The sequence below is a fragment of the Rissa tridactyla genome, chromosome 2, assembly GCF_028500815.1.
Source record: "Rissa tridactyla isolate bRisTri1 chromosome 2, bRisTri1.patW.cur.20221130, whole genome shotgun sequence".
NCBI classification, from domain to species: domain Eukaryota; kingdom Metazoa; phylum Chordata; class Aves; order Charadriiformes; family Laridae; genus Rissa; species Rissa tridactyla.
The window spans coordinates 80,515,799-80,530,304 of record NC_071467.1 but is presented as its reverse complement, the minus strand read 5'-3'; the positions used below and the strand labels follow the sequence as shown (position 1 = coordinate 80,530,304).

The window sequence follows — 14,506 nt, the reverse complement described above, 5'->3', positions numbered from 1 at the left end:
AGAGCAATTGCTTGAGTACTGTCCCACGGATGTTGCAAAGATCATATTCTTATTCTACTATGAATTCAGTTGAACTGAGCAAACAAGTTAGCAGGATGATACATCACCTCCAAAGAAATTGCTGGCAGCTCACTGGTAAGTATTTGGTTTGTGACTAAGCTGTCAATCACTGTCTATCTCTGTTGAAACCAAAGCTTATTTCAGCCTAGTTTCAATCCAGAAGGCAGTCTTGGTTTGTATGTCCTGTTCGGACCATTCACACATCTGGGAGAAATTCAGCTTGAGACACTTAAATAGCAAGCAACACACTTAATGTAAAAAATAGTTTATTTTGGTTTAGTTTCTTTTCTTTTTACCGGTGCTTATGTTATAGCAAATAATAAACCCTTTCAATGAAATTACTTCTGATGCTAAAAGAGTAGTCTTAAAGCAGGTGCCTAACATGAAGGTATGATGGATAAGAGTTGTCATTGCCACTGATAAAAATTGCAATGATGCATTGTAAGAAATGCCAACTTTAAAGAGGAAAGGATGTATAAATTAACCTAATTCATTTACCATCTTCCCCACTCCCCCTCCACGCCCCCCCCCGTCCCCCTGGCCAATTTTTTTTAAAATGCAGGTACCTGGAGAAAAAGCGCCTCCTATTTCCACGATTCTTCTTTGTGTCAGATCCCGCTCTCCTGGAAATTCTTGGCCAGGCATCAGACTCTCACAATATACAGGCACATCTGCTGAATGTCTTTGACAACATTAAAACTGTCAGGTTCCATGAAAGGGTATGTACTGCCCACACCTCAACGTTATATTCTTTCAAATTAACAATGTGTGATACGCGTTAAATAAGAAAGCTGTCTGGGTGCATAGGGCATTCGTCTGTTTTAGAAAGCTCATCAATTATTTGATGCTGTGTAGGCTTTCTTTGTTTAAGATTTAGTTTCATATCCTCATTTACTTAATAGGAAAACTCTACATAGAATAGCAAAACAAACAAAAATTTACACCAGTGCTTAGGTTTCAGAAAAAAACAGCCAGGTACTGAACTGTCTTCCATGGTTTAATATAGGTTAGCATCCTCAGATAAGCTTCTGATTCTTTAGGAGCCTATTTGTATTTTTAGATTGCCTGTATTTGTACTTTTTCATTCATTGTTTGATTGAAAGAAAAAGTGTATCTAGTCTCCCATCTTGTTTCTGAGTTATCCCTTAATATCCCTTCTCAGTGTTTGAAGAACAATTTTCTTATACACATTACAAGAACAGATAGCAACAAAATTTTTTTTTTTCCTGCGTATGTATATATTTTCTTAGAAATTCACTACCTCCCCATGCATTTGAAATTACTTTGATTGATCGTGTTCCTCAACTTCTGTGTTTCTGTTATTTTTGATTGTAAATGTTGTTAGGATATTAACCCACCAGTAATGGGGGAAGGTTTCCTTTATTGTGACTGGAAAGTGGATGCTGTCGTTGAAACTTAAGTGAAATTCAGGAATTGTTGGTGAATTGGGGTTTGTCTCCTTGTTCAGATGACAGCCTTTTGTTCAAAGCCTTTCTGCACACCAACAGTGATGATTTAATTGTTTTTACATTTCGCTTAACAGATTGGTATAATTTATTAGCAACCTAAATAAGTTTACTGGATTGATGGCAGGAAAATCAGACAGGTATGTTAGAGATAACAATAAATCTATAAATCACAAAATGTTTTTGCTTGACTTTTATTAGATGTATGATCGTATATTGTCGATTAGTTCACGAGAAGGTGAGACTGTAGAGCTGACTAGACCTGTAATGGCTGAAGGTAATGTGGAAGTTTGGCTCAATTCTCTGTTGAAGGAATCCCAGCTGTCACTGCATCATGTTATTCGCCAGGCAGCTGCACACATCCAGGAAACTGGTTTCCAGCTGGCTGAATTTCTTTCTACTTACCCAGCCCAGGTAATATCATTGTTAAATCAATGAAGAATTGTTCACAGATATGCAGCACATTGGTGGTTTTTTCTTTGTCTTTGTAGTCAAAATTGCAGCCAGTGTTATAAATGCAAAACTGACGTTTAAATTTATCTTAATCAACTCAGTCTTTTAAGTTACACTTTACGTATATGAAACCAAAAGAAGAAAACTTACCCTGAAGCTCCTTTTAAAAATGATGTGGAATGCAATAAATTAATGCAATGGAATTAACACTATTTCTTTACAAGCTTAATACTTAGCTATTGAAGAAAAAGTAGTAAAATATTATATTGTTCATATATTCAGGAAAACATTGTACATTGCTAAAGGTTTGGAGCTGAGGGAAAATTATTTTTTTAGTAGAAGCTTCTTCACTTGTGATCAGGAAAGTGGAGAGGGAACAAAGAGTTTGCGAATTATTGAAAAAAGATTTTAAATGAAACCATTAATTATTCACTGAATAGTTATTAAATATATAAGGTATATTAATTATATATAGTATTTATATATATACTGTAAATTATATCGAACACTTGTATCAGCAGTGCACTGTAGGCAGTCTCTACAAGACTGTAGTATGGATTTAACTATGTGTTTCTGAATGGAGTTGTGACATAAAACAAATGCGTGGGTTGAATGACCTCTATATGGATGCATGAAAAAATAATTTTATGTAAATAGTAGCAGAACGATTTCTTTAGTTTATCTGTGTCTGTGAATGTGTGTTTTAAGTGAAAGAGAAAAAATTATGAAGCATATACTTTTATGTTTCCTAAGGTTGGGTTGTTGGGAGTCCAAATGATTTGGACAAGAGACTCAGAGGAAGCTTTGGCTAATGCCAGGTATGATAAAAAAATTATGCGAAAGACGAACCAGTTTTTCTTGGATCTTCTAAACATGCTGATAGGTATGACAACAAAAGACCTTAGCCCAGTCGAGCGAGTTAAATATGAGACATTAATCACTATTCATGTGCATCAGAGGGACATTTTTGATGGTCTGGTAAGTATTGAAAATTTTACAATGAGTTATGAGTTGGTTTCCATGTAAAACAATGTGAAAGGACAAGAAGTAAATATTACTATACGTATGAACTCCTGCCTCTTAAGCTAAACATTTGATTTCAGGACTGTAATGATTATGTGACATGGAGTATTATAAAAATGCTGATGTTCCTTCAATCCATGTTTTAGTTTCACTTTAAGTAATTCAGTGGTTTTTTTCCCATACAAACGATAGCAGAATTTTATAATTCTTTGTCTTGGCCCACTTAAGTTAGATGCCTCTGTTACATGATCAGTTAGGGACTTCTTTTTCCTCATACGTTGTGGTGCAAGTAATTGTCCTTTCTCTGGACTACATTGTGATTCTCAAGGAGTAAATAGAAAGAGTATACAGTTATAGTATAGGAAAAAGTTGGTTGAAGCTGCTATCCCTTCTGTCCTAGTTTCAATAGCATACCTAATTATTACTTAGGGATTTATTTATTCACTTCACACCTTCTTATGCTGACACAGAATACTAAAATTAGGAAAATGAAAGCATTTACTGCTTAAACTTTCAAACTTAAAACCTAGCATACCCTTTTATCTGTAGAAAACTCTGGATTTGCCTCTGAAATTAAGCTGTCTGAGAAAAGAATTACTGAGTTTTAACCCATTGCTGATAGGCAGACGCCTATCTTTTCATTGTAGGACCAGTTGTTTCTGATTATAATTATCTGATGTAAAGTATAGTTTTTAGATACAACCTGCAGGGCATCTTTTTAAATCCTGTTTTAATATTCAGTTGGTCAAATTTGAATTACTCCTAGCTGTCTTGCTCCATGACGCTGTCTTGAATTACCTTTTTTCCAATTTGCATGTGGCTTCATACAATTCTCCTGACTTTTTAAAAAAGAATTATGTGCTTCCTACTCATATGTAAAAATAAATGGTAGACATGAGTAAAAGAAATGGCAGTTTTAATGTTAACTGAACTTAATGACTTCTTTGAGGCTTATGGACTGTTGATTTGTATTTAGAATTTTGACACGCTCTTCTAAAACCTGAAGTTCCTTTGCCTTAGTATGGGTTTCAGGGACAGCAATAACACATTAGCAATTTTTGTGGTAAAAATCAAGGTAGGGTCTCCAGTATTCTTGTGTTACTAGCTGTTCTTTATGCCTTTCGTTGTGATTGCAGTGCTGTCTTTGCAGTACTACTTAGCTGAGATAATATAAATGCCAAAAAGAAATGTTAACCATGAATACCACAGCCTTTCCCCTCCTTTTTTCTTAGTGTTGCATGCATATCAAGAGCCCTACAGATTTTGAGTGGCTGAAACAGTGTAGATTTTATTTTAATGAAGACTCTGATAAAATGATGATTAAGATCACTGATGTGGGTTTCACATACCAGAATGAATTCTTGGGCTGTACCGACAGGCTTGTCATAACGCCTCTTACAGACAGGTAAAAAAGACTGATTTAATTCCTTTATTCTTTGATGCCAAACCTAGGCTTTTAGAAGAGCAATTTATTCATTCCTACTGGATGCAAAATAGATTTCTGCAGAGCTTATCCTTCACAGTCTTATCATGTTACATGGAATACATTAATATTTCTGTTACTGTACCTTACAATATGAATAACTTTCAGCTTAATTTCTGCCACATGCTTGGCAGATCCCCACATATATGATGTATAGGATTTTGATTCTCATGTATGTGAGGCTAGTATACTTGAGGACCAGGTACATCCAACAGATATAATATGCAGAGAGAGATACGGGACAAAAATAAGTGTTTATGGGCAAGCAATGCTGTTAACAGAGAAGGCTACCTACCTAACTAGAATAACACAAAGAATGATTTATAAGCTATGATTGGCAAAATAATGGCATTGGGTGTGGCTCTGGTTTGGGGTTTTTTTTTGGCTTTTTTTGAGTTTGTGGGTTTTCTTTGTAGCAATTTTTTTTTCTAGCAAATTTTAGGGCTTCCCTTGAGCTATAATTGTTAGCTTGGTGTTTGACTGCATTACACATAGAAGTTACATTTTTGAAAATGGGATGCACTGTATGATCAAATTTTAAAGGTGGATGAAAAAGGAAAGGTTAGCTGTCTTTAATTATTGTACTCCACAGTATAATGTAGTTCAGATCTTCTTCAGTTAAGGTAATTCAGGAACTAAGCTAACCAAACTAGATTAGGCAGCATCTCTGTATGTGCTTTCCTCCTTTCTTGTGATCTTTCAGGTTGTTGATTATTGAGGATTATCTGTTCTTCCACTTTCTGTATGAGGAGATGAACCTTAATGTTACCGGCATCAGAGGCTGAGTGAAGGGTTTTCCTTCTTACTGCTTTGAATTGTAATTAGAGGCATGTCATTTCTGCAGTTTACCTGTCTCCTTAAATCAGACCTTCCTCATGTAACATATTTGAGTAAGTTCCTCTGTCACTGCACAGAAAACCGTATTGCAGCCCATTAAGTGATGATAGCGTATTGCCTTTTAGATGTTACATCACTTTGGCTCAAGCTTTAGGCATGAACATGGGTGGAGCACCTGTGGGACCTGCAGGAACTGGAAAAACTGAAACCATCAAAGACATGGGACGGTGCCTTGGAAAATACGTAGTGGTCTTCAACTGTTCAGACCAGATGGATTTCCGAGGACTCGGGAGGATATTCAAAGGTAAGATGTTGGCCAAAAGGGTCAACTGTATCCTGGGGTGCATTAGGCGCAGTATAACTAACTGGTGAAAAGAAGTGATTGTCCCACTATACTGAGCATTGGAGTGGCCCCACCTCGAGTATTGTGTGCAATTTTTTGGGTCAATAATGTAAGTAGTGTATAAAAATATCGGAACGTGTCCAAAGGAGAGCAACAAAGGTGGTGCAAGAACTAAAGGGCATGATTTATGAGGAACAGGTGAGTATACTGGGTTTGTTTGTTCAGCTTGGAGAAAAGGAGACTTGAAGTGTGCCCTTATTGCTGTCTACAACTTCCTCATGGTGGGGAACGGAGAGGGAGGTGCTGATCTCTTCTCTCTGGTGTCTGGTGATAGGACATGAGAGAATGGCTTAAAGCTGTGTCAGGTGAAGTTCAGATTGGATATTAGGAGAATATTTTTTGCCAAGAGGATGGTCAAGGAACTGGAACAAGCTCCCCAAGGAAGTAGTCAAGGCCCCAAGCCTGTCGGCGTTCAAGTAATGTTTGGGCAACACTCTTAAATACGTGGTTTAACTTTTAGGTAGCCCCATGTGGAGTCAGGAGCTGGACTTGATCCTCATGAGTCCTTTACAACTCAGGATATTCTGTGATTATATGATTCTGTGGACTATGTGAAAGTTACAAATGCTAAGAGAACATCTTTATAAAACATAGTCAACACATAATCAGCATGTGGTTTTCAGCATTTTAATAAATGCAAGTAATTAATATCTTATTATGAATATAAAATACATTTGCAACACTGTGTCCAAGAAATAGAAATGTCTGAAAACGTGAGACAGTATATGAAGAGATACGTAAAGACACTTGGAATAATCAAGGAGGACTGGCAGTACAAAAAGAAGCAGCTGTGAAATTTATTGCTGAACTGGTGGAATGTGCTGGATTCTCATTTCAAAATTTTCTCTCCTTCAAATATCAAAGTTCTTATCAGTTGAAGGAAGTGCATGAATACCTCTATATAGGTTAAAAACAATTGGTACAGCTCACTGAAATTAGATGCAGATAAATGTTTTTTATTTTTAGGCACCTGGAATTGATTCCCATCAGTCATGAGAGATGTCAAATTAGAGATCAAATGGAGATCCTTAAATATTGTGTTGTTGCAAATGATTGTTGACGATGTTTTGTTTTCTTTTGTTTTCCCAAAAATGTCTGAGGAAGAATGCAGTTCTGGCACAGACTCCTAACTTTTCTCTTAGTGAAAGCATTTTTATTGTTAATTTTAATCTGTGCAATAAGCTATTGACAAGCAATCATATTTTCATAGACTTATTGCAGGGATTTTTTTTTTTTCTTGGGTGGGAAGGGAGGAACAGGACAACATTCAAGATACTGAGAGGAGCAGAAATTGAAGGATGTAGTATCCTAGACAAGCTTGATGACTTTTGGAACTTTGTATATTCTTGCTTGAAAAAGAACTAAATTCTTCTCCTTGTCCCTTTCCCAACCTTCCACAATATATTTTTTTTCCTGAGGTAGATTAACTTGATTTTTGACTTACGAATTGCATCAAAAAAGGGTTAACAACATAATGGTCAGATGCTGAGTTGCTTTTGTCTTTGAAGGTCTTGCTCAGTCTGGCTCCTGGGGTTGCTTTGATGAATTCAATCGTATTGATTTGCCAGTACTATCAGTAGCTGCACAGCAAATTGCAATTGTGTTGACATGTAAGAAGGAACGTAAAAAAAGTTTTATTTTTACTGATGGAGATAATGTGGAAATGAACCCAGAATTTGGCATCTTTCTTACTATGGTAGGTATTCAATAGGTTTCTAATATGCCAGTGGTGATTGTACAATAATCACTTCTAACTTGATATGTTAAATATACTTGCTAACTCTTATGTCACTCAGCTCTTAGAACTTACTGATAGTTTGAGAACGTTGAGCGTTACTATACAGAGAGTTTACAGGGTCTTTTTTCAATGACATCAAGCACATACAATTAAGAAATGCAGCCAGGATTGTAAATGCAGATTGTTATCTCACTGTCACATTACTTCTGCATGCTACATTTTGGTTCTCAAAGTACAGAAAAATGGCCATAGAGATATAGGTAGAAATAGCCAATGAAAACAGGACCTATAAGAGAAATACAGATTTGAAGTGTTTAGGTGGAACGTTTTTTATACCTCATGGATGTAAGAGAGACTAAAATGCTGTAGAGATGTGGTGGTAAATCTGCATAGCAATTCATTTTTACATGTGATTTAAAGCCAAAAAGCTATTTTTTCTAACCAGATTACATGTTCCTTTGCTGATTCTTCTGTTTATGCAAGCTGCAGTCAACTTCAAAACCTGTTTTTCTTTTCAGAATCCAGGATATGCTGGAAGGCAAGAACTTCCTGAAAACTTGAAGATTAACTTCCGTTCGGTGGCTATGATGGTTCCTGACAGACAAATCATAATTCGTGTCAAATTGGCTAGTTGTGGTTTCATTGCTAATGTTGTATTGGCAAGGAAATTCTTTACACTGTACAAGCTGTGTGAAGAACAACTGTCAAAGCAGGTGATTATTTTCATATAAGGAATAATTATCTTAGAGAAAAACTACATATCATATTATAAATTATTAGTGTCCATGTGCAGAAAACGGAAAAGTTCGTGTTAACTAAGTAAGCTAAATGACATTTACAGTTTAGTAGTGCAACCCTCATCAGTCCTGGAGGGTTAACTCCTGCTACGGGTTATCTGTACAAGAATGGGACTTTCATTCAGAACATTGCTTATTACTAAGATTTAGCTTTAATGAATGGTGATGATTAAGGCAAATAAAGGGCTTATATATTAATTGGTGATATAGAGTGGATTGAGAGGCGTTTGGTTTGTGCTGCCTGTTCTTGTTTAGACATTTCTCAGATAAAATCAGTTTCCAAGGTCCACAGAGAATTCAAAATAATACTGCTAGCTTGCTTATTAATACTCCTTAGGAACCTGATCTTGGTTCAAAGACTTATGATTACGTTTCTTTTTTCTGTCACACCTTACAGTTCAGTAGATGATAGCAGAGGTGGTGGATGAAGTCACCCATACTCATGCAGCCAAAGACTAGTTGTTGGATGTTAGGAGACATTTGTGCCACATATACCACTTCTCATACATATCCATATCTTAAATGATAAATAGGAATTGTTTCATCCCTGTTGACTTGAGGAAAATTTTCCCAAACTTTACATATCTTCTAGGTGCATTATGATTTTGGCTTGCGGAATATATTGTCAGTGCTACGTACATTAGGAGCAGCAAAAAGAGCAAATCCCACAGATACTGAATCTACCATTGTCATGCGTGTGCTGAGAGACATGAACCTGTCTAAACTGGTAAGTTCCGAGGGCCTGGTAAATTAATTAAACTGCACTTTAGAGCTATGTGATTTTTTTTGGAATACGATTTGAATCTGTTAAGGTGATCACTAGAAAATTGGATGTGGCCTTTACACTGAAGCTAACTTGGATATGTTCCATTCTCTGGAGAGTCTTTGCTATTAGTTTTGGCTGGGATAGTGTTAATTTTCTTTGTAGTACCTTGTATGGGGCTAGGGAGGGAGTGAGTGAGGGGCTGTGTGGTGCTTGGCTGCCTACCTGTGTTAAACTACACCACCTTGCACCTTGCATTGTTCAGATTTTTTTTTTTTATGTATTTCCCCTGCTACCTACAGAAATAAGTGACCAAATAAAAGTCTATGTAGTAACCTCTTTAGAAACTTTGACCTAAAGTATTTAATCACTGTTTTGAAAAAATCTGTTATTTGTAGTAATGAGTACCATCTCATCTGTCTTAAATAGCCAACCAAACCTCTTGTGTTGCTGTGATACTTCATCTCCTTTACTGTGTTTTTTTACGGCTTAGACAAATAATTTATTATTTGCGTGTTATTGCTAAAATCTACTTCAGTAAATTCAGTCTGTATGTTAGTGGTTTATTTTCAATAGCCTTTGGTTATTGGAGGCATCACATCATCTTCTGCTGTGTCCTTCTAGAGTGTTTAGCACATAGAGGGTTACCATGCATGGTTCCTTATGTTTTAAAACATTGCTTTAGCTCTTACAAGAGTTAGGGTTTGTTTTTTAAGATGATAGAATAAATAAAATAGGTTTTAATCCGTGGGTTTTTTCCCCTGGATTTTCACTAGATTGATGAAGATGAACCCTTGTTCCTGAGTCTAATTGAAGATCTGTTTCCAGATATCAAGCTTGATAAAGTAGGCTATCCTGAACTGGAAGCCGCCATTGACAGACAGGTAGGTAACATTTCTCTTGATCTGTGCTGCTGTGGCATAACTACCATGATGTGACATCTAAAAAAATTATTTGTGTTGAATCTACCCATCTGGTAATAATATATTTTACTATTTAGAAGAAGAGTAAACTTTTCCATAAATCTTTACCTTTGGCATATTATTATTAACCTTATTCTTAAGGATGTCAGTGAATTGTGATTGTGGTGTCCTGTGCTTTGCTTGTGAGTCATTTGTGGTGACCAGGTTGAAAAATGCATGTTTATACGCTTGCCTTATGTGACCCAGGATTTAATATTTGCATAAAGTCTAACAATCAGGATCTTTAGGAACTTTTGGAACATTTAAATTGGGCTAACTTAAGAATATCAGTGCGATATAGAAGCTTAATGAAGTATGTACACTTAAATTATCACCTCTATTAAACTTTCCTCCAGATTTTCAATAATTCCTCAGATAATTATCTAAGAGTTAAACAGAAAAAGAAAAAACACCTCAAAAAATCACAACATGACAAACAGAACATCAGAAGTGCATTTCTGAAGAATTTGATTATATGACTTTTCATTTACTTACATTTAATACGATTAGATACGAGTAAAGAGGTCTTCTGGCTTCCTTAACAAGGAAGAGTTGAATCATCAGTTCATGTTTATAAAATTGTTTTGCTTTCTGTAGTTTATACAGTTAGCTTTAGAATAGGACTCACAAATTAATCTTTTATTAGGAGAAACTATAAATAAATTGAATCTCATGCTTTAAATTGTCATTTCCTAATAAATTAAAAAGAGGTTTTAATAACACGATCTTCGTAGCTCTACTGTTGGTGATCTGTGAAGCCAGACATAAAAAGAGTCAGCTGTTGTAACAGCAGACCATTATCGCTTGCTTGTAAGTAGGGTGTAATGTCAGCCCATACTGAAGCAGAGTTGGAAACTTGAAGAGCTTTAGGCTTATCTTATGTAAACGTGATTATCTTATGTAAAACAAAATTTATCAGAAGTTCAGATCTAGGGATCTCATGGTGCCTTTTTAGTGCTATGACTGCATTTGGAAATTTTGTTAGCTTATTTTGGCATATTTTTCTCATATTGCTACAACTTAAAATCTATGGAAACCAGAAATAGTAGACTGTTTTGTTTGTCTTGGAAATGAATAAAAGTTTTATCGAATGGAGCTCTTTGCTGTGTTTTGAGCTGTAATGGCTCAGTACGATGAAAACAGCTAGGTTAGGACAGAATCAAGTTCAATAGAACTATTTTTATTAGGGAAGGGAGGCAGGAGTTGTTGGGAAAATATTGTAATGAAGAAATAGTCATTACTTGAATTAAAATGTTTTTCTATGTTTATATGTTGTGGCAGGTTGACCCCAGCTGGCAGCTATGCCAACACCCAGTCACTTACTCACTTTCCCCCACTGAGTTGGGGGAGAGATTCAGAAGGGGAAAAGAGAGGGAAAAAAGCTCTAGATCAAGGCAGTTCAATAAATGAAGAAAAAAAAAAAATCAAACAAGTGATGCAAAAGCTATCACTCGCCACTAGCAGACTGATGCCCAGCCAGTCTCTGAGCAATGGCTACTTAGGAGAAACTGGCTCCCAGTTTTATCGCTGAGCATGACGTTATATGGTATGGAGTATCTGTTTGATCAGCTGTCCCATCTGCCTTCGCTCCCAACCTCTTGCCCATTCCCCAGCCCGCTCGCTGATGGGACAGTGTGAGAAACAGAGAAGGCCTTCATGCTGTGCAAGCACAGCTCAGCAATAGACAAAACACTGGTGTGTTATCAATGCTGTTTTGATCACAAATCTAAAACACAGCACCACATGGGCTACTATGAAGAAAATTAGCTCCATCCCAACCAGATCCAGTACATATGTACAACTGTCAACAGAGGATCCTTTGAGAACACGTCAAGTCTGCTTGTGAACTTCTTTTTTGATAAGGGAAATCTCTAGTCTACAAGATTATTGCAGAATCCTTGAGTGTTAGAAAATGTTAATAAAAGACAAGTCTCCACTGATGGCACTGGATTAGGGTGAAGGAATAGCTAACATGACCATCTTGTGGTCTTATGTGAAATAAGTTCAGATACTTTCTGTCAGTGTATCATTAGGTCCTGGATATATTACTGAATATATGTGAATGGTGGAAACAAGTCAGAAGGCTATATTTTTTTTCTGTACTGGAAAGAAAGGCAGCTTGACTCATTTGGCGTCAACTGTGACAGCTGTTAAGATGTAAATGATAACAGAATTTTATCGTGTATCCATGAAATAATGCATCTGATGTCTTTGTTGTGCTTTGCAAACTCAATTGCTTCAGCAGTGGTGTTCTTCATGGTGATGAGGAGTTGGTGGCAGCAAATACTTCGTGGTTGCTGTTGATGAATTTATCTTATGCTGCCTTCTGTTCTTGGCTTCCTTGCAGAGCAAGATAAATAAGTTGAACTGACATGAGCTTTGATATGCGAGTAACAGAGCAAGTGGTAGTGCCAGTTCCATGGTTCTGACTGTTTACATGACAATAACTGTAAAAGCTGAGCTTTGTCTTAGCAGTAAAAAGTTAGTCCTCTTTTTAGTGATATTTTCTGAGATTTTTTTGTGGAACATGATTTTAAAAATAGAAATTATATTTGAAATAAAATATAGTTGTTATTTTGAGAGCTTCACTCTTATAGCACGATCTTGAGTTGCTTTCACAAGCAACAGCAATACCATTATAGTGAGATGACTTCTTTAAGCTTGGAACTAGTAAAAAGTAGTAAACAATCATATGATATTTGATTCTAAAACATCATGTCTTCTCTTAGAAGGATGATATTAAGAAGTTACTCAAAGTTCTGTCTGTACACTGAACAATATTTAACAAAATGTCTTACGAAAAAGCTTTTGACTATTGAAAAAAAAGTTTGTCTTCTTTTATTTTTCTGAATACATATTTAAATACCAAATATCCATTCTTTTTCCAAACAGTTTTTATATACGTAAAAGCTTGATGAAGAGTATAGTCTTCTGCTGAAGATAGATTATTTTTTTCTTTTGTTTTTTATTTAAAGCATCAAAATGTCTTGTGCACTAAAATAGTATTAATTTGGTTTTATAGGTGGAGGAAGCTGGACTTGTTTGTCATCCTCCTTGGAAACTGAAAGTTATCCAACTTTTTGAAACCCAAAAAGTAAGGCATGGACTGATGACACTAGGACCTAGTGGTGCAGGAAAAACTGTTTGCATCCACACTTTGATGAAAGCCATGACAGGTATGTGAGTATTTACATTGTTAACTGTTATTAAACTGTTATATTGTAAACTTTAAGCCACATTGTTTCTTCATAGGAAGCCTCAATTATTTCACTGTGAGAATAAATTACTGGAAGAATCAGTTTGTTTGTTGTAATACTAATTATTGAGGTAGTATCTTTTTAAAAGCTTAAAAATGTCTGACGTTCAAAGTCACATAATATAATACATACCCTATTTTCCATATTATGGTACTTAGAAGTTCTTAATCTAGAAACATTGAGAAAGAGGAGTACTGTCTGGGTAGACAGCTCAGACAAAGGATTAAAGCATTTCCCAGGTTTGGCTGAAGTAATGCTGAAACCTTCCCCTAATCATAAGTGTTTAGTCCTTTTTGAACACAATTCACAAGACAGGGTCTTTATCTGCAGTATAAAAGAACTACTTCTGTCATTTATTGCTGCTAGGAGATAGTTTGTGGTTTAGGCGGTGACAAAGACTTCAAGGGTATTCATTTTGTGTCCTGGCTGGATGCTTGAGGAGTGTGTTTTTGTCCTCTGTATTTCTAAACAAAAGTATTGGTGGAAGAACTTCTGTTTGATCTTATTAAAGTAAAAGCTTATAGCTGGGGTGGGGTGGGGTTGGGGGGAAGCATCTCTTTTGAGGCAAGCTTATGTTACCCCATTTCACAAGCTTCAGTAGGCTGCTTATACAATTTTTCAGAAATTGATAAGTTTCTGTAAAAAAGGTTCAGTCAGTCTCTCATCCATGCAATACATTTGTGTGCTCAAAAAACACTGTAGGGTCTACATTGCAGCCTAAATGACTGTTCCATTTAGGAAAAAACCCAGAAAGAACAAATAGTTGCATTATACTATTTTCCTATATTTCTGTGGTACTGAGATGTGAACTACTACCAAGATAAAGCCGGTGCAATACTTTTTTCAAGCTGATCTTCTGGCATAAACTCATGAAATGTAAAACCACATGATTTGCCAGGCTTCTATCTTACATGTTAGTGAACTGTGATTACAGTTAAGATTTTAAGATACGCGATTTTTTAGCCTTCTTTCAACGTCTTATTACTGGCTCCTAATTAAGTGTTAATATTGGCTTTTCTAAAGATGTCTGGCATCTAGCATAGGAGTTTTTAAGCTGTTGTTAATGTGGAAGATATAAAGGTTATAAGATCATGATATGGCTAGATAGAATTTAGCTGCCTAAGACTTCACAGGGATATGCCAATATCATATACTTTGCTTATTCCAAGACGTATGCAAGTGTACAACAGGGAAAAACAAAAATCAATCAATCATGTGGAGCATCTGCCTGGTATTTAGTCATTGGGTTTTAAAAAAGTGCATC

At 36.0% G+C, this 14,506-nt stretch overlaps 1 protein-coding gene across 1 annotated transcript in view; it reads left to right on the top strand.

Moving 5' to 3' along the window:
- The window catches only part of DNAH5 (dynein axonemal heavy chain 5), a 130,831-nt gene that overhangs the window by 52,991 nt on the left and 63,334 nt on the right, over positions 1 to 14,506 (top strand). Inside the window, exons 32-41 of the mRNA XM_054191319.1 lie at positions 623 to 779; positions 1,728 to 1,940; positions 2,733 to 2,957; positions 4,235 to 4,407; positions 5,448 to 5,626; positions 7,234 to 7,421; positions 7,982 to 8,176; positions 8,853 to 8,987; positions 9,800 to 9,907; positions 13,008 to 13,161. Coding sequence (XP_054047294.1) covers positions 623 to 779; positions 1,728 to 1,940; positions 2,733 to 2,957; positions 4,235 to 4,407; positions 5,448 to 5,626; positions 7,234 to 7,421; positions 7,982 to 8,176; positions 8,853 to 8,987; positions 9,800 to 9,907; positions 13,008 to 13,161 — 1,727 coding nt within the window. The remainder of the gene's footprint in view (positions 1 to 622; positions 780 to 1,727; positions 1,941 to 2,732; positions 2,958 to 4,234; positions 4,408 to 5,447; positions 5,627 to 7,233; positions 7,422 to 7,981; positions 8,177 to 8,852; positions 8,988 to 9,799; positions 9,908 to 13,007; positions 13,162 to 14,506) is intronic.